Source organism: Channa argus, chromosome 14, assembly GCF_033026475.1.
Source record: "Channa argus isolate prfri chromosome 14, Channa argus male v1.0, whole genome shotgun sequence".
Lineage (NCBI taxonomy): Eukaryota > Metazoa > Chordata > Actinopteri > Anabantiformes > Channidae > Channa > Channa argus.
In genome coordinates, this window is record NC_090210.1 from 6,700,534 (window position 1) to 6,721,377 (window position 20,844).

A 20,844-nucleotide genomic window follows, 5' to 3' on the forward strand; every position below is an offset into this window, starting at 1 on the left:
TCCTCAGTTATTGATTTTGCTTACTTGAGGTTTTCAATATTACTCTTTTAATTACACAATCTGGTTTTGCCTTCTTCTGCACTGATTTAGTGTCATCTTACTGTATCACTGTTTCATTTACACTTAAACAACCCCAAATACTGGAAATGCATATTAATAAGCATTTTCTTTTCATGTCTTTTTATTTTTTAAATTTTAGCTAGATTTTATCACTAACCAGTACATAGTAATCTTTAGAAAGTGCTCAGTAAAGACTAAATGATTTATTGCCACTATTCTATCTGGAGTAGCTGCTTCTGACAAATTAGGTAACGTCTGCAGAATGGACTGAAACTGAAACAGACTAAAACTATCAGTGCAATGGGATTTGTCAGTCAGATTTCCTGTAGAGCCTGGCACCTCTCACTGAATTCTCAATGATGGTAAAGTTCAACACACACTCAGAAGAAATGACCTTTTGGGCTGATGTCCCTTCTAATTCACTTAAGGTTGTCTACCTCCTGCGCACACACCAGGCCAGTCTGCTCCTGTCTGAAATCAGGGACATCTACTGTGTGTGTGTGTGTGTGTGTGTGTGTGTGTGTGTGTGTGTGTGTGTGTGTGTGTGTGTGTTTCATGAAAAGTCATTACAACATTAAAAATGGTGAAAGGAAGTTGTTGTGGGGGATGTGATGTTTGTTAGAGAAGTCATCTGAGGACTTAAAGACATTCTCTCACCTGTAACGTACAAGCAGCACATATATTTTTAATTTTCTATTGTTTGTCTTGTGGGGGTTTATCTTAGCTTGTTTTAGCTTTTGTTTGTTTTGTTGCTGTTCCTCTGTGGCTGTCAGGCATTGTTCCTGATGCATCCTCCACTGATGTTAAGTTTCAGAGTGATTTTGGCAGTCTTTGTAGTTAGACAACTGAGGCTGGAGATTGGCTCCTTTAACTTGTTCCACTTCTAGCTAACTAGTGTGTCATACCGATGGCACTTGAATGTGGTTATCTGGAAAGATGCAGACATGTATCAGCTCAGAGAAATCACAGAGATCTGTGAAGTATTTTAGCAATCACCCACTTGGAGCAGAAGCTATACAGTAGGTAGATTCTGCATGAGTCAGAAAGAATCTCTCATTTCATGAAACATCACCCCCTGTCAGAGGAGACACTCGTCTGCAGATGCTTCTCCGAAGGATGATGAAGCATAATGGTGTGTGTTTGGTTAGGTAGGTGTGTGTGCGTGTTGTAAGTCTCTTGCTGTGCTGCAGTGTCATGTTGTTGTGATGAAATGAGAGGATTGTTACTGACAGTGTGGATATGTTATCTTACATCCTCAGCTCAACAGCCCGTCTACTTAGTGTACATGAATGCAATTAGGAATCAGGAAAACGGATTAACCCTCATCTGCACAATTATTCCACAATTACTATGTGAGATTTTGTGAAAACATATATTTATGACATATAAATGTAGGTTAGTAAATAGGAAATTAATGACAGGAAAAAGTTTAATGATAATACATTACAATTGATTGGATACAAAGAAAATTTTAGCTCTGATCTTATTGTTTGCACAACTGCTGAATTCTTGAAATAAAAAGTACTGTATCATCTTGTAAAATGTCTGAATGAAATGCAAACAATAAGTGAAAATTACAATTACTGAGCTACATGTGCTGTCTCAGAAGGGATGTGTTCTCCACTGCTTCACTCCAGTATCAAGTATGTACCTCAATCAGCATTAAGAATCTCGGGCTGTCTCTAATGTAAAAGTCATATTAGTAGTAGCTAAAAAACTTAATGGTAGCCAAAATACCTCTTACGTATATTGATGTAGAAACGTTGTTAGGAAACAGCTGCTTTTTGCAGATCTAGCAGTTATGGTGCAATATTATGATTTATAGAGTCACGTTTTTTCCATCTAAAGGATATTTAGTCCACCGGCCACTCCTCCAACTCCTGAGGAAAAGCTTGGACTATTTTGCTGCTACATGATCCATTATAATCATGTCTGTCTGCTGTTTACTTCTAAGCAGGTCATGCACAGTTAGTTTTTTAGCTTTTTCCATGATAACAACTGCCTGCTCTTGCCCAGAGAGAGGTGATAGTCAAAAATAACAGTAATGTTGCAGACTTGATGGCTAAACAGTCACAGGAAACTCACTATAAAGCTCAGTAAAGCTGCAGATTAAGCTAATAAATCTCTTTAGGTGCATCACCACAAGCAACACTAAAAGTAACAGATGTTTATTTTTGACAGTTTGATAAATATAGTCATTCATCAGGTCTTATAAAGTGAAGTGTTCATGAAAAGATAATTTTACAAGCAGACACCTGCTGACAGCTCGATCAAAGTTCTGAAAAAGAGGAAACGACCTATTTAGTAACAATTTAAATTATATTAGAACTTGTTGATGGCTTTACTTGTTCCAGTGAGCGCTAGGTTTCTTGTTTGAATTAAGTGCTGTCCAATGAAACACTACTATCATTCTGTTGATTCAGGTCTGTTTCATAGTTTTAAATATTTAAAACTACACCTTTTTACTCTAACCTACAGGACTGAACTTGGCTCAGGTCCAAACATGATTACTACATTTCTGTCCCAACCCTGCGACAGGTCCCATCAGGCTCAGTTTGGGTATCCACCCTCTACTGCAGTCAAGTCGAATGTTTGTACTTTGGGCTCTAATCAGCTAAAGGTCAAACCAGGCAGGGTGTCAGTCTCAATCAGTTCACACTCGCTGCCTCAGTGACTCAGAGGTCTTAGAGGAGGAAGAGGATGCGGCAACAGTAGGTTGCATGGCACCAAGCGCAATCATAAGTGTTGACTGTGTTTGCAAACTCAAAATAACTGCAGTGTCCTTCCCATTGCACACTGCAGCTTGTGAACACCAGGAGCTGTGGTTTATCGCCACATGGTCATTGTTGTTTATTCACTCTCGCTGTCATTATGATCGTGATGTAGACGAATGGTGGTCCAGTGTTCATACAACAATCTGTTTATTGTCTTTATGGTCTTTCAATTGTTCCAGTTTTTCATTTGTTATTCATATTTTATGTATATTGTATGTGTGTTCCCACTCTAGGGGTTGGACTCCTCATCTGTGTAGGCATCCTGCTCTTTGATGCTCCATGTTTTTCCTCCTAATTATGTGATAATGAGAACTTTTCTTTGAAATTATTGGTAATTTCTTTTTTCACTTCTTAGAATAAAATACTATAAATCTTTGTTGAGACTTGAACTTTGAATACAAAAGAAATCTTTACAGAATGGCTAGTGGGTATTTTCTGAAGCTTAATGTGATCAAAACTAAAAGAGTACAGACTTTAATGTAGTTATACATTTCTGATTTTAACATATTTACCCCCAACTGTTCCCAGCTGAATATTCATGTCATTGCAGTTGTACCAAAGAGCTGCTAAGCTGTGTTCCACAGTTGACTTGGGCCTAAAAAGGAGTGACTAAGCACAGATTTAATATTAGAGTTATAGCTACATAGCATTGGAAAGTACAAACTGTCAGCTTTCCTCTGAAAGTGAAGACTCGTCGAGTTTGCTCCTCTGTTTGTTTGCAACAATAAAATGTAAAAGCTTTCTTTAATATCTTGCTGACTGCTGGACTGCTCCCACATTACTGAAGCTAAATTGTGTCACACTGAGGGGTTTTTACTGTGTGTGTGTGTGTGTGTGTGTGTGTGTGTGTGTGTGTGTGTGTGTGTGTGTGTGTGTGTGTGTGTGTGTGTGTGTGTTTGTGTATGACAACTGCTGACCAAATACCAAGGACTGTAAAGGCAATCAGTCAACATAGATGACCTGCTTAAAATCAGACATCAGACACATGCCTTAAAAACACATAAATCTACAATCTTATTTCGTAGATTTGTGCAAAACCTTGCAAAGTACCACATCTGCTTGGTTGTAAGTGTCTTTGCTGCCTTTAATTTGACCAACAAAACTGCAAATATGAGGTGAAATAACAGGTCTTTGAGACATCTGTCTATAGTCAGCAGTGTTCGGCCTGTGCATGAAGTACGTATGTTGCTGCACAACATCTGTTCATTAGGTCAGCTATCTAAGTGTTATTTTTGGCTTTTGGGCTGATTTATCTTCTTTACTTCTACCTCTTTCTCTCATGATAGCTGGCTTGTGGCAGACTCTGCCTTCCTCACTGTCTGGATAGTTGGGGAATTTGCCTAACATCTGTCCAATGTTAATTTACAGTTTGTGGTTAGGACCTGGTTATTTTATGTTTGTTGGCTGGCTATGCTACGGTATAAGACTGACCCCGAGCTCTTTCATTTTGGAGGATAGTGTGGAAGGAGTCAGATACACAGAAGGACAAAGAGTGCAGGTAAAACCACCTGCTGCAGCGACAGTAGAAAAAAATATTGTTACACAAAGGAGTAAAAGTAAAGTAGTAAAATTTATTTGCCTGCTCACTGAATGTAATGGAGAATCCTCTGGGTCCATGTGTTTGATGAGGTGTGTGTGGGTGTGGGTGTGTGTGTGTTTTAAGGATCCCTGCCTGTCCTTGAGTTAAGCAGGGAGGACCTTGTCTGCCTCAACGATGTCAGCTCACTGATTCATGTTGCGACTCTGCCACTGACCCATAGGATGACTCTCAGGGGGTTGTGGAGACAGGTTGCATCCATCACACGGCCTAAGAGCTGAGCAGATATGAACTGACACGCACATACACACAGACACTATATACACTCAGAAGAAAAGTTTTAAACATTACTAACGGGCCAAACAGTGCTGCTTTTATCTAAATGTTAATGTCAACATAGTAAATGGCACATAACAACTTATATCATCAAGATAGCACACTTACATTTTTGAGTTAGCAATAAACAGAAAATTATTATTATTATAGTAATTTGTTCATTAACAAAATTATTTATAAATATAAACAAAGGATTATTTTATGGGAGTCTATCCAATAGATAGAAATAGTTAATAAAAAAAATGTATTATTTCAGATTCTTCGTGTGGGCCTGTGATTGTCTGCAGTGTCTGGAAATTTCAATTTGGCTGGAAAAAAATTAAAGAACCACCAAATCCATACATTGAATATGGGGGGCCTAGGAGAGGAAATATCATCTTGTCACTCACACATACTGTAAATTAACAGATTTATAAAGAACGTGTTAATTTTAAAACATCTGTATACATTTGTTTGTTTTCCAGATCTCTCTGTTCCTCTCCTGAGCTCGGTTCTGGAGAAACACTGAGGTTTGCTGCACTGTTGTTGTGGTCATAGTGAGTTGTTGCTGGTTGACAGTATGAAGCTAAGTTGCTGCTGAGAACTGGGTCAGTTTGTGCAGCAGTCTGCACAACAGCCTCTCTATGCCTGCGTTTTGTCTCCCAGCCCAAGGAAAAAACGTGCTGGATTTCAACCAGATCCTTCAGATCCAGGACCTGTAAACAGGGTGTTTTCTAGCCCTGTCGAAACATGTGGGACTTATCCACCCTTAGGCTTAGTACATGAGACACAATCTCCAGGGGGTTGTTGCAGTTAGTGTGTTATCATGTGTGAAGTTATGTGAGCGCATGTGGGCATAGAATGTATGAGCCATCATTTAAATTATCCAAAATCTTATTTTGTCTTATTTGATCCCATTGATATCAATTGAAAGAGTCAGAAATGATAATGGATTCAAGAGGCTGTTCTCTAAATCCACTTTGCTAGAAAGAGACTTGAGGCGAACTGGTGACTTTTGGCTCCTTTAACTGTGTGACTCGCCCTCTGAACACTGCCCATTAAGCACAACCAACTCATATATTATTCATCATTTTGGCTCTGCATCCCTCCACTGCCAGCATCAGTGTGCATTTTATCATGATAGTCCCTGGTGATGATGATATATTCTTTCTAATTTGCACCTCATGTGAAAAATTGGCAACTAAGCTAATTGTCAGGAGTTTAGCATTTGGAGTTTCTGCTAAGCACTTTGTGTTTTAAGGCACTTTGTCTTTCTTATGTCTTGTTAAGCAACATTTCCTTCAAGTATGAAAATATTCCTGCATTTTTCTACTAACTGGATGGACACTGAGTTGCGTTCCAGACCCAATGCCAGGTGCTCTTTGACTGTCTCTAAGTTAAAAACAGTGTGTGGGAGAGATGACAGGTTGCCTGAAGGAATGTTATAGTCCGAGTGATTCATCTCATCTTCATGCGAGGATGACCAAAACGATTTCTTAATTCATACCAAGCAAAATGTCACATCCTACACGTACATGCATCCACACACACCTTATCAAATAACTAAGTACACTGTTATTCAAAGACCTATTTCTCCTTGCAAATCTTAGACATGGCATGCGTGGCTTCCAGGCATTACATGATTTTTGAGGAGCACGGTCTGTGTTTTTTTATGTGGTGATAATAAATTCATTGTGTTTGTCAAAATAGAGCAGACGGTTTCAGTGCTGCGAGGGGAGCAGAGGAGATGCAACATGCATGAATTCGGCTGAAGCAAGAGGCTCTCAGTGTCCCAGTTCTTAAACTGAAACCATGGATGAATTAGTGAATAGACAAATCATCCTAAATATCTTAAACAGGTCCATGTTTATGTAATGGGGTCTTGTCTTTTGTATTTTTATGCCGTGTAATGATATGTCTCCAATCTCCACAGCTTTCAGTACAATAATACTTAAACTGTCGGAAGCAGCCATTTTGGTGCCGTAGGCGAGATTATGGTTTGGCAAACCATACTCTCTTTGAGGTATGATTTGAGAATATAGTTTCTCTTGCCTCCTCTGCCCCCTGATCTACTCGTTCTCGGAGCCTGTCCTATATCCTTCTTACACCTGTTCCCTCTCTTGCTCTTGTTCTTACTCTAGGTTTTCTCTCACTCTGTCTCTACAGTTTTACTTCCTCTTTCCTGACTCTTATTTTGTAATTCCTGTTACCACTTCCTGTCCTTTACTCATTTCAGCCATTTCACACACTTCTATTCTAATTGGTTTCACCAGTGCGCCGGTCTCTTTAAACCCCCAGCTATAGATTCACTCACTGTCAGATCGTCGCTGTTTTCTGAGATGGAACATCCAGCCTTCTGGTCATGACTACGGTCCGTCGCAAACTAGAAGGGCTAGTCATAAGCAGGAATATATGAATAGAGGAAAAAATCTTAACAAGCTCCTTACATGAGCTGGGGGACAAACAAGAGCTGTGGTAATGAGCAGAAATCTAATCCAAGTAAACAAAAGCAGGAAAATTAGAATTAAGCAGGGACAAGATAGGGAAGCTAAAAATGGTAAATGGTAAATGGTCTGAACTTATATAGCGCTTTTCTACCTATTGGCACTCAAAGCGTTTTACACTGCTTCTCATTCACCCATTCGCACTCACAATCAAACACACTCATACATCGATGGGGGAGCTGCTATGCAGCTGGCCAAAGCTCATCGGGAGCAACTAAGTTGGGGTTCAGTGTCTTGCTCAAGGACACTTCAACATGTGACCAGAGGAGCCGGGGATTGAACCAACAACTGCGAGATTGGTGGACACCCGCTCTACCTTCCTGCGCCACAGTCGCAAAATGGGTGTATCGCAGGGAAAGCTATAGTAAAAGATGTGCGATCAAACTCTACTGTAATCAGGAAACCAAAATGTGTACAGAGAGACTCAGAACAGGTCCAAAAACAACCAAACTAAGCCTGTGCATAGACAGTCGGGAACAGATCTCAACAAATAACCCGAACATACAGAACAGATCACGAATGGGTGCAATCAATAAAATTACATTTCATACAACAGAGCATAGAGAACACAATATACTAACCCTCAGACCAAAAATAGATAGAGTCCAAATAAGGGAAGTCAGACAGTTTTTTTTTTCTGTTCATAATAGTTGTGTTCTCCCTCTTGGAGTGAATTAGTTGATCTTTCCTGATAACTTGTGCTTTTGAATAAACTCCTTTAACTACCAGACTCCCTCCTGTCTGTGTCACTTGGGTTTTTCTATTCACCAAACGTGACAAAAAACTGCAGTGCGGGTTTAACTCAAAATGGAAGGATGCTCTGTATTTGGTAACAATGGGCAGGATGTGCAAACAAGAGAACACTATACTGTAGCACTAAAATCATCTTCGTCTTTCATTTAAAATTGGACTTTCTTTCAGCAAAGCCATCTATGGTGTCATCAAATCATACCAGAGGGCTTGGACAGCCTTTTCATGATGCCAATATCAACATCTACCTGAGATGCGCACCGATAATTAATCTTCTACAGTGCGAGGTGCACGACAGGTTCAGTGCCAGGTCAATCCAATAATGAGAAACGACACGGTTGTTGTTTATTTTTTCTGTATTTGTTCATTTGTTTTCAAGACAGAGCACAAGGAAAGTGTGGCAGTTGGGCCTGCAAATTTGTATTTTCTTTTTAAAAAATACATTTTTATGAGGCTGGCAGATGATAAGTGATAGGCTCCATCTTTTTCACATCCTCTTTAAGTCATTATTCACTTTTCTCTTTTTTTCTATTTTTCACTACTCTGGTTCCACTCATGTGCCCCACCTTTCACCTTCTTCTCTTGCAGGTGTATGGTGCACTGACCCTGCCTGTGACAGGCGAGGAGTCAGAGGACCAGGGCCATGGCAGGCTCTCCTGGCCCTGGTGGGCGTGCCTTAGTGCCATGGCCGCGGGTGTGGCGATGGCTCCTGGCTGCTTCCCTGGTTGCTGTGATCACTTTGACGCTCCCAGGAAGTAGCCAGGCTTGTCCGCCACGGTGTGAGTGCTCGGCTCAGCTGAGGTCGGTGTCGTGCCAGCGGCGCCGGCTCACCAACATCCCAGAGGGTATTCCCACGGAGACACAACTCCTGGACCTCAGCAAGAACCGGCTCCGCTGGGTGCAGGCGGGTGACCTGGCACCATACCCACGGCTGGAGGAAGTGGACCTTAGTGAGAACCTCATTGCCACGTTAGAGCCCAATGCCTTCGCCACCCTACAGAGTCTTAAAGTGCTGAAGTTAAGGGGAAATCAGCTGAAGTTGGTGCCCATGGGGGCCTTTGCCAAGCTGGGCAATCTGACCAGCCTGGACCTGAGTGAAAACAAGATGGTGATTTTACTAGACTACACCTTCCAAGATCTAAGGAGTCTGAAACATCTGGAGGTGGGAGACAACGACCTGGTTTACATATCTCACAAGGTTAGCCCTCAAGCATCTTGTCAGCACTGTGACTATGCTACTAATAAAATACTGGGTAGAAGAACGTTTACTTTTTTATAGTTGTCCTTGGAATTTACATCCTAGAGGGTCACAATTTGACACGATGCATGACAAATATATTCTGTAGTTTTAAATACGCAGTAATGCCAAGTAGCTGTTTGCCAGCTGTGGCATCTGCACAAATGGATGGTTTGGCCTGGTGTACGTTGTTCAATATATGGGAAATATTTGCTTTCATGCCTTGAAGTAGGTGAGAAAATCAAAGCCACTCTCATTTAAATATGAAGTTATAACCAGGTAGTTAGGCTGCCTGGGAACTGGTAACAGGTAAAAATCCGGCTCTGTCTTTAGGGAATGGAATCCTTAAATGTTTGCTCATTTCTATGGTAGAACACATGCCAATCATGTTAAATAAGGCATGTTATGGGTTCATGGGCTATTGTGTGTTGGATTACTTTTGGTGAAGGGACTTTGTAGAGTCTGCTGATTGCCTAGTCACCTCAGACTGTCTCCTGTTATCCGGTTACAGAGCCAGGTGAGCTGCCACCTGGTTCTGCTAAAAACATGTGTAACATGAGCAGAGGAATCTGAAACTCAAAAATCCACCTTTACTGAATATCAACATTTAGAAGATCTGTATTTTGGCATTTTTCAGAAATCAGATGTACATTCAGGTTACTTGTGTCTTATAAAGGACAATTTCTGTCACTAGTTTATTTTAAAAACACATCTTTTTTATGGTCCTTAAATATTCACTGCACATGTTAAATAAATGTATCTTGTTTTAAGTTGCAAAAATCTCCTTTTGTGATTCCTAGGCATTCTCAGGGCTGGTGGGGCTGGAAGATCTCACGATAGAGCGATGCAACCTAACATCCATCTCTGGCCAGACGCTGTCTTATCTCCGCAGCCTGGTCACTCTTCGCCTCCGTCACCTCAGCATCACTGCCCTGGAGGACCAGAACTTCCGTAAGCTCTCCAACCTGCGAGGTCTGGAAATCAATCACTGGCCCTACCTGGAGTACATCTCTTCTCTTAGTTTCCAAAGTCTGGACCTCCACTGGCTATCTATCACTAACACCAACATCACTTCTGTCCCTTCTGCTTCCTTCAAGAATCTGGTGCACCTAACCCACCTTAACCTGTCCTACAATCCCATCACCACACTTGAGCCCTGGGCCTTCAAGGATCTGCTGAGGCTGAAAGAGCTCATCATGGTAAGCACTGGATTGATCACAGTGGAGCCCCATGCCCTTGGTGGCCTCAGACAGATCCGGGTCCTCAACTTCTCCTCCAATGACCTACAGACTCTGGAAGAGGGCTCCTTCCACTCTGTCAACAGTCTGGAGACCCTCAGAGTGGACGGTAACCCCTTGATGTGTGACTGCCGTCTGTTGTGGATCCTGCAAAGACGCAAGACCCTCAACTTTGACGGCAGAGTACCGGTGTGTGCAGGGCCAGTTGAGGTGCAAGGGGTCAGCCTTAGCAGCTTCACTGATTCTGCACTCTTCGATCACTTTACATGCCAGAAACCTAAGATACGCAACCGTAAGCTGCAGCAGGTAATAAAGATGATTACAGTTTGGTTTAAAAAAATGAATAGTTCCTAATAAACAAAAGGTCAGCCTGTAAAGCTACTACACTTCACTGTATAAATAAATTGGTCCACTGAATCGTTTCTCCTACTCTTGCAGGTGATTGCTCGTGAAGGCCAATCAGTGAGTTTTCTGTGTCGAGCTGAAGGAGAACCCACACCCGTTATTATCTGGATTTCCCCACAGCGCAGACGGATCACAACTAAGAGTTCAGGGCGCATTACTGTTCTCCCTAGTGGCTCTCTGGAGATTCGCTACACCCAGCTTACTGACAGTGGAACATACATCTGCATTGCTAGTAATGCCGGAGGCAATGATACCTACTTCGCCACACTTACAGTACGTGGTCAGCCACTGGACTCTGCCTCAGCCTTCTTTCTCAACCGCTCGATGTACAGCGGCGAGTTCTTCAATGACACAAATCTGAACAGCACACGTGTTTTCCTCAAGTTTACCTTGGACCTGACCACCATCTTGGTCTCCACAGCAATGGGTTGCATCACCTTCCTGGGGGTGGTTCTCTTCTGTTTCCTGCTGTTGTTCGTGTGGAGCCGGGGACGCGGCCAACGCAAGAACAACTTCACAGTGGAGTACTCTTTCCGGAAATCTGAACCCACAACTGGAGGCTCCTCGGGAGGGACCAGGAAGTTCAATATGAAGATGATATGAAACAACGCAGCCAGGGGTCCCTCGGGGGAGGCATGAGCACGTCCCAAAAACGTGTTTGACACACACAAACGCACACAGCCACTGACTCACAAAGAAGCTTATTAACACAATGTAAATTCCTGGCTATGGCTCCATTCAAAATTAAACTCCCACATCAAAAAAGGGGCCATGGCTGTATTTGATTTTTGAATGAAAACAAAATGACCCTCTGCCTCGCTGTGGTTTTATTCAGCCTGTGGTGAAAAACATGTTTGAGTGATACTGTAAGAGCTACTTGTCATCCTTGCTTGATAAGAATACCAGAGTTAAAAATTGTAGGAGATAAGTTGTAAATCAGCCTGATTACTGAGCTGTGGACCACTGGTAGCCCTGTCTCTTGGTTATAATAATGAGAAAATGAAAAAGATTTTCTTTTTCATTATAATTTCCATGAATGTACTGTGTGCAGTCAGGGAATCTAAGAGAAATGTAATTCAAGGTAACCTGGCTACTATCCATTTATAGAACTTGTAGCGATGCTATTTTTAGGTTTTATACATGTAGAGCTGCAGCTGAACGTTAACTTGTAAATTAAGATTAACACATAAAACACATGGTTTTGAAAGATTTATAAATGTTTTCTGTAGTCTGTAGAGCTTCTGAAGCAATCTTTATCTGTTCTGACCACAGCTGAACAATGAGGATTTTAAAGGGTCAAATGCTTCACTGACATTATCGCATTTAATTTGTTTGTAATGAACAAAACCTTAATGGATATTAATTGAGATCATGTAATAAGAATCTTATTTTGATCAACATAATTTGGACTTTTCTTCTTTGTGAGATTTTGTGACAACATTAGCTGTGTGAGTTTGGGACGAGCACACCGACCGTAAGCTGCCATGACTGCATGTGGCCTGGAGGGTTTGGTTAGGAAGTCAAGTCCACCAGACATGGGCTGCCATGGTAACCATAGCAACCAACACAACAGCAGGCAATGGGGAGGAGGCTGGTGGCCACAGGCGGGTTGGTGGTTAGGAGGGAAAGGAAGAAAGTCAGTTTGACCTCTACGTTCCTCCCCGACATCAGTACGTTATTGCTCTTTCATCAACTGAAGAGAGTCAACCTGCTGGCCTCTGCCCACCATCCCCACCCTCTGCTGTGTTGGTGGATACCTGACCTTCCCAATGCTGCCAGGGGGGAGCAGCCTGGAGAGTTGGGCAATACTCAGAGGCAGACAGAGGACACAATGTAGCACTATGAGAGTGGTCACACAAACATATCCACACTCACCTTGCAGTAGAAAATACACATAGCTACATATGTATAGCATCTTTTCTCAGGAAAAGTGAAATAACTAGCCTACAGTGTAAACACATTTTTACTATGACAAAATATAACATTCCAGCAATACTGTAAGTTGAGCCATAAAGCTAAACTTCATTCTCAGAGAGACAAATAATGTCAATTTGTGAGTGATGAAACAAAGCCATAGTTTGTGTAGGTTGTTTTTATATAGTACTGTGTGCATGATTCAGTTATATAATGATAATCACTGCCACTGCCATCTTACAAGCTGTCGTGATGATCACAACACCATCTGCTGTTACCGAGCTCGCAAAAAGTTGCAACCCGTGTAACACACACACAAAACCAACATCAAGGTTATTTAAATAGATAGGAACAGCATTCACCGTTCAACATGCAAGTCGATAACACACAACAGCCATCACAAGTGACACTGGCTGTTCTCTCTCCGTCTCTGAGATGGTCGGTGTTCGAATGTCTCTGCCCCCCTAGCCCAGTGCATCCCCCCGTCTCGCTCCCGACCCCCACCCCCCACACACATCCCCACTGGGTCCTCCTTGGGAGGGGTCCCTGGCTGGAGACCAGGATTTAAATGTAAATGAAGTCGTGTTAACCCTACCCACACCATGTGCATTGTATAGTGGAGAGTAGTACTGTGGTTTAAAAACAAAAAAAGACAAAAAACCTGATTTGAAGTGTTCTATTGCTTCTTGTTTGTCCTCCATTTTAATTTTCTCAGTTTTTGTTCTCTGTGACCTTTTGGCTGTTTACCATTTTAAAGCCCTTTTTGTCCTCCGTGTGGAACTGTCCTGACCTCAACACCCAATACACTTAATGAATGTAACAGTAGACACTGTCCAGTAGATACACGACTAGCAAACCATTTAGAGTCATAGTTTGATAAACATAGCAGACATATTCTTGGAGTGGTTCACAACCTGGTATCGCCAGTTAAATCAGAAATCCTATAAAATGGTTAAGAATTTACCTTTTCTTAGTCTTTCCCTTGCTGGAGTCTTCAGGAACACTCACAACACTAACATAAGACCTAATTAAAATGTAGAAGTAGAGATTTGTGGTCATTGAATTATAACTGCACAGCACAAGTTGTTACAAATTTTCAGCTGAACCAAATGTTAAAAACTAACATTATCTTACTAATATTTAACCAATAGTGAACATAATTATTAGAATATGGCCAACGCACATGACCAGAAAAAATGTCAACTGGATTGATTGACACATCTAATACAGTTACCGTAAAAAGCAGTAATATTATAAAATTCATTATCTCATTAGGACAAGTGGTGTGCTTCTGCTTATGCTTATGGGCTTGCAAGTAGAAATTGTTTCCTCTTAGGAGGTCACTGATCTAAAGCAAGCTCACCACACTAGATAAAGACCTGGTTTATAAAGACTTTGCCCCAGGTTAGAGAGAACCTCAAACTCTCAGAACTTTTGCAAAATAAATCCTGCAAACTCCATCTATGTCCCTTGTGTTGGGTGATGAAACTTCTGTGTCAGGATGAATAACTCAACAGTTGTTAAAGATTCATGAGGCCGAATGAGAACTGTGAACAAATTGGCCTGGTTTTTACGATGTTGGTGGCCATCTTGGCTCATGCGGTGTTGAGGACAGGACATTACCTTTATGAATGTTGCTCTCCTTAAGCTGACCCTTTTGTGTTTCCAACCCTGTATTTCTCAGTGGAAACTAGGTTTAGAAGACAGTGAGAATGTCTGTAGTGACTGTCAATGGTGTTATTGTGTAAACATCAATCAGAAATGTAAGCGTTCATGGCGGTGTGTTTAATTTTCTTTATCTTCTCCTTCTCCTTCTCTTTGCCGTCCTTTTACCCTCTTCTTGTTCCTTGTCTTCTAAACATTTCTAAACCTTTTTGTCCCTGTTCACAGTATTAGGCTGGAATATGGTTGTGTGGTAGTAGACACGTGTCTCGTGCGGTCGGTGAGTTGGTGTCGTCGTGTTATGAGTTGTTGCTCCTCTTGATGCCATCAAACGCGGAGCAGTGTTTGGATCGGTGGAGACAAAAGATAAAAGGGGTGACCCAGGTTCCCAAAAAAAAAAAAACATCAGCTCCCCTTTCATGCCCCATTCCTAAGGAAACATTTCTGGAACTTTCCCACTCTGCGCAGTGCTGCTCTGGGAACCTTCTCTTGATATGAAAACCCACAGACTGTTCTGTATGTACTTTCTCTGCTGACATATTGACACATAACTTACAAATGTAGAAAGGGGGACTTAGGGGTTGTTGTAAAACCGAGACTATGAGCCTACACTTACTTCATGCCTACTGGGCTACACTGAGTCATTTTGGCAAGAAGTCTATTAATCAAAAAAAATTTATCCCTGAAAACTGGTCAGGGTTAGAAAGAAGATGTTGTATTTGGTCAAGCTCCACAATGCCTTGAAAATTGAAGCAACTCATTTTGCTTGAAGCTTAATGCTAACCATTCTCCCAGAGGTTCATTATCAAAGGTGTTCTGAAGTGCGTTAACATTTTTCCGTAATATGTCTTTGCCAAATACCACTTTGCCAAACAATTCTTCCGTAGCTCTCTTCAAAGAAAAAAGTACCAGGGCACATGGCTTTGCAGCCATCACCTTATCTGTCTGCCTGACAGACTCTCAGTGTTTGTTGATGCCAAACAGAAAAGACCCTGATTCATCTTCTGTCGTGATTCTTCAGAAAGTAGGCTGAGCGATCCCCTGTACCCTTCTTCAGTTCGCCCTTGCCTAGGGTTGGTGTACCAAAGTCTAGACGCCCCATTTACAGCAGCAGCACCGGCAAACTCACTATTAAAATACCTTCCACAAGGGAACCCTTAGACACTGATAATCATGACACCAGTAGCAGCCAAGCTTGAATTATTCATTTTTTGGTCTGTTTCTCAGTTGAATGAGTCTTCTCTTTTAAGTCAGTAAGTAAGTATGTAAAATTTATTTATATAGCACCTTTCACAGATCACAAAGTGCTTTACAAAATCTAAAAAAGAGAAAATAATACAAACAATAAAACTTCAAATCTAAATGAAAACACAACTACAACAAAGATGTAAACATAAGAGCCCAGTCAGCTAAAAGCACGTCTGAAGAAGAGAGTCTTCGGAGTGTCTAGCCTCCATACAGTAGCCGTCGTCTGATCATTTTGGCTAAAAGAGAACAATAGGAGTCTCACCTTTAAGACTGCATTTCTACAGCCTTGGTCTCCTGTCATTTCTGACTAAATATTAGCTCTAAATGAGACTGTCTCTCAGTTCAGATTCTACAGCTGCTGTTTTGATTGGATTAGACTTGAGCTGAATTTTCAGAGCTGAGAGGAGCAGTAATGGGATGACGGAGAAGTGAGCTTGGCTGATTGAGTGATTACTTGGCTTATTAGTGCCATTTTCATAGCGTACTTCTCAGAACATTGTGTAATAAATACTGGATGCTGAATTCATTGAGTCATTTTACCTTTACGCAGATCCATCAGATAGAAACCTACTGTAGGTCTCTCTAATTGGACAAATAGGTGGTAATGCACCTTGGGGGATGTCATTATCTTTCATTAACTAAAAGTCCTCCATGATTGCACATGTAGTTGACAGTTGCTGAAGGATTGTTGAAAGCACTACAAATAAACATCAGCTTCATTTTAACCTTGACAAGACATTTATAAGTGCCCTTCCCTTTCTATGTGGCAATACCAACCCCCAATGGTCATTGTGAGTAACTGCAACAAATGGGACCATTCTGCTGATACTGATGGTAAAGCTGATGCTGGTAATAGTGGTGTACTGTATGCCACAGGAAAATAATTCAGCAGTTCTGGTTCTCATAAACTGAAACAGTAAAGAGAGATCGAATTGACTGTTATCTTCATAAGTCAGTTCTTGACTGATTTTCTTATAGCCATAGCATGACACCCCCTCCTGGGGTGTTGTTTGGCTCTCAGACACACCTCTGAGGGAAGCAGTGCTATCAGGACAGGCCTCATTTTAAACTTAAAGCAACAGCTTTGATCTGGTTTGCTGGGACTCAGTCTGTCCATTAGAAAATGCCCCCACCAGTCAATCCACCAACATTGCAAACAATAACCAACCACAAACAATATGACAATATAATTTTTAGTCTGTACATGACCGAGAGCTGATCAGAAAAGACTTCTCTCTAGAGAAATAATTTTCTTTCTTGTGGTCTTAGCAGGTTTATTCTATGCATGCCTTTTGTATACAGTGATTGGTCTTGCCAAACTCTCACCCACACTTTTACGGTTGCCATTGTCGCTGGCCATGGGACTGGTTGAAACAAACTTCTGTAAGTGTAAGTGAGACCCTTCTGTGTTTTAAACCTGGTAAAAAAATCAACTGGGGGAAAAGAATTACCAAGACCTGGACTGACAAATATTCAAAGTGTGCATCTTACAGAAAAAGCATTTGTTTACTTGGGATGATTGTACTTTTACACATATGCATACACACACAGAGGATCTGCTTTATAAGCTGTAGATAAAGAAATTGATATTCCAAGCAGGGTGGTGGGACTGATCAATGCTGTATGGGGATAGGATTATTAATGGCATACTTTTATTGATCTATCTTGAACCTTGTCACTCTCCCAGAATCCCTCTGGAGTAGGAGGAGGCGTACAGAGCTCTTACAGACCTGGTTGGCACTCATTCCTAGGTTTCCACATTTGCCTTTTAAGATGGTTTTTACTTTTCCTCTTTTAAAAACGAGATGGTGCCAGATTTCAACATTTGTCTCCAGGTCTGAGCCAAAGTATCGCTCTCTCACTCCTCCCACTCTGTAGAGGAAGCTGTCACTGGTATAGCTTTGCATTTGTTGAAGCACTCTAAAGCAAAAAAATGAAGAAATATCAAGTGTATTTCTCCAATTTAGCTGGCATAAACATACCCTGTCATCTCTCTGTCTGTCTTTCTTATGTTCTCTCTGTCTCTGTCTCTCTTCATCAACCTGGCACCAACCTCGTTAAACATTTCAGAACATTTGTTATCAATCACACTTCACCCAAGTGTTGAGTGTTAATATTTGTTCGTCTTTGACACAGTTGTTACTGACCTCTGAAACCTAGGAATGGGTGCTGAGTGCTACAATTAAATGCAGAGCTAACATGAAGACAAGATGTTCAGCTTGTCAGATTTAGTGGTCTCAGATGATAATTATAGCATATAATCACTGTTATACAGTAAAAAGTAAACATGGATTCTTATCCTGTCTGGCTGCACAAACAATTGACTGTACCTGAATTCTAATTTGCACAGTAATGTCTGGATCCTTGGATGTAAAGAACACGAAATGTACATATTAGATTTATTAGCCATATCATGTCATCTAATCTGTAGACCTCCTTGCCATGTCTGACAGAGGAAAATGACTGTTCAACTGTAAATAGTGTAGGTATAGGCACATAGGATTTAATTGCTGCTTCTTTTATCCAGGGATCACCCATGTTTTGCTCAGTCCCGTGGCTGACTGGTCTCAAAGTAAAGGATAAGACAATAATGTACTTGTCTATAAAACACATATGGATTCTTTTTTATTTCAATATATGTTTTATATATTGTCTGTCTTGTAAATTAACTCCTTTTTCGTCATAAAAGCATGATGTGACTGTCAACTGTGTCCTCTGTCTCTTCTTACATTTAGAAAACAACAAAACACCCACACAAGCTACCACCACATGGCCAATATAATTATTAAACATGTTATTCAAAAACCATGGCAATAATATGCCGCTGTGACAACCCTCACTTTTACTAATATAACTTTGTTATGAACATTTTCAGGGATTTGCTCCCATTCAGAAGTGAGAGGGGACACTGACACCAGGATTGTTCGATAATGAATTAAGAATACGTTATCATTGAAATAATGATAGAAAGAAATTCATGCAATATTTAAAGTTGGAACTATTTTTAAAAAGCAATAGGTCACTTGACATGTTTGAGAAAAAAGGGCTGCTCTTGGTGAAGAATTCATAGGTCATTCACAGTTGTGCACAGCTTACAGAGCTTTATAATGTCATTTTAGCTCAACTGAAAATGTGATAAGGCCCTATTTTCAGTTGAGCATAACTTTGCATCACCTGGTGGAAAGAGTAAATATAATCATCAACATAATATTTAATGCACATTCACCTAGTATAAATATACTCCTTTATCATCAGAATTAACAAAATATTCCGCAAGTGTATAAAAAGAAAGTCATAGTAAAATAATGAAAATTCTATCATTGCAAACGTTTGCATCCGCTGTCATGAAATGTTCTCTAATACTTTATATGTCCTCCCTTTGCCTTTATAACCTTCTATAACCTCTTAGGGTAACTTTTGAAAAACGTTGGCATCCATTCAGGTGTAAGTTTAGCCCAATCTAGTAGACTTGTTCCAACACCTCTTGTCTGCATTATACAGTCTTCTTCAAATCTATTCACAGGTTAAAATTTAAAATTAAATGTTTAAGTCTGCCACCATTCGAGAGTTTACTTTGCTTTGTGCCTAAGATCACCGACTTGTTGATCTGCTGACTTATGGTAGGAGGCTTTGCTTTAAAATCTTCTGATATTGATCTGCATTCATTCTTCCTTCCATTTTTTCTAACTGAGGGAATGGTTTTACTTTCATCATGGGCAGGTTTTGTTTTTGTTTGTTTTTTTGGCTGTGCCTATGACCACATAATTCCACTTTGGTCTCATAAGAGCACATAATCTTCCAAAACTCATTTGATTTGTTTACATGCTGCTCTACAAATTTCGTATTGTCTTGTGTCTAGAAGTAAGCAGGGTTTTTCTGCATGCTTTTCTCCTAAAGAATCTAGACTAGTGCAGACTGTGGAAATGTGAACTTGTATTTCTTTAACTATAACTTTTATTCATAACTTTGTCAGGTCCCCTGCTGTCTGTTTTGGATTCCTATGTAGCTCAGAGCGCCTCTTTTAGTTATTTTGTTTTTATTCTTGGGTCTTTATTTTTATTCCTGGGTTATAAGTCTTCCAGATTATGGTACTCACAGTGTGTACTGGTATCTCCTAAGCACATTTGAATAATTTTATATCTCTATTCTTTATTAATGTTTGCCTATTTCATTTTACGCCCCCCCAAATGCAGTTTTTCTGATCCAATTGTTTCTGTTGCTATCAGCAAACTGCCTGAGACTGCCCCTGAAAATCTACCCACTTAATAATTTAATTTGTGAGCTCAGTTTAACACACCTGGTTGTTAAGAGTCTTTTTATTTAAATCAGGCACCTAATTTTACCTATTTCATCAGGGTGGATGCAAACTTTTACGTTGATGTAATTTTATTTTATTTTACTATAACTTTCTTTTTATACACTCCTTGAACATTTTTGTTACTTATGATGATAAGGAAAATTTGTATTATCTGAATGCGCATTAAATATTATGTTGGTGAAAAAACTTTTCTTTTGTTGTTTTTGCCATTTTAATATATTGCAAACTTTTTTACATTTAACTGTATTTATCAACTTGCTGGTGATCACATTGGAGCATTATCAGGTAAACAGTCTGAAAGTTTCCCTACAGGTTGGTGGAGCCCAAACACTGAGCTAAAAAAAAATAGCCTTAGATTCATCTGATGGCCCCTTGCACAGCTGCCAATGTACTCCCTCTATATATCATCCCTCTAAAATCTTGCTGCCTGTCTAAATGGACATCATACATAAGTGTAAAGATTCTGACAATGACCAATGTCTTTGCTACTGCACCATCTTTGCCAGTCACAAAAATGACTGACAAAGTAGTTTTTCACAGAGACATTTTCACTTATTACAACAGGAAAAGCACAGGTATTGACAAATAACATGAGCAATGGCTCATTTCCATTCCAGTGCCCCAGAAAGTTTTGACAGTGTGACAGCATGAACAATACCAGGACCCTGAAACTGGTGCAACAGCCATTACTCATTTTATTATTTACTTCTTCTCAACTATGTGAGTACTATTCCAGAAAATCATGGTAAGCAATACAAGTCTCCCTTTGTTTACTATTATTTTTTTAGTAGCACATTTGGTGTCTATAGTTTACCATCAGTGTTTCCCTTTATCCCAAGAAGATGTAGTTGAGGGATCTGTCCTCTACTCTCAGTTTTTTTC

At 40.4% G+C, this 20,844-nt stretch overlaps 1 protein-coding gene across 2 annotated transcripts in view; it reads left to right on the top strand.

Annotated features, from left to right (window-relative positions):
• Nucleotides 1–18,350, top strand: part of LOC137098368 (leucine-rich repeat and immunoglobulin-like domain-containing nogo receptor-interacting protein 3) — a 40,235-nt gene extending 21,885 nt beyond the window's left edge. For both annotated transcript variants that reach the window (XM_067474564.1, XM_067474563.1), the window contains 3 exons: nt 8,529–9,138; nt 9,978–10,721; nt 10,854–18,350. In XM_067474564.1, coding sequence (XP_067330665.1) covers nt 8,584–9,138; nt 9,978–10,721; nt 10,854–11,423 — 1,869 coding nt within the window. In that variant the 5' untranslated portion in view covers nt 8,529–8,583 and the 3' untranslated portion in view covers nt 11,424–18,350. The remainder of the gene's footprint in view (nt 1–8,528; nt 9,139–9,977; nt 10,722–10,853) is intronic.
• The last annotated feature ends 2,494 nt before the right edge of the window (nt 18,351–20,844 follow it).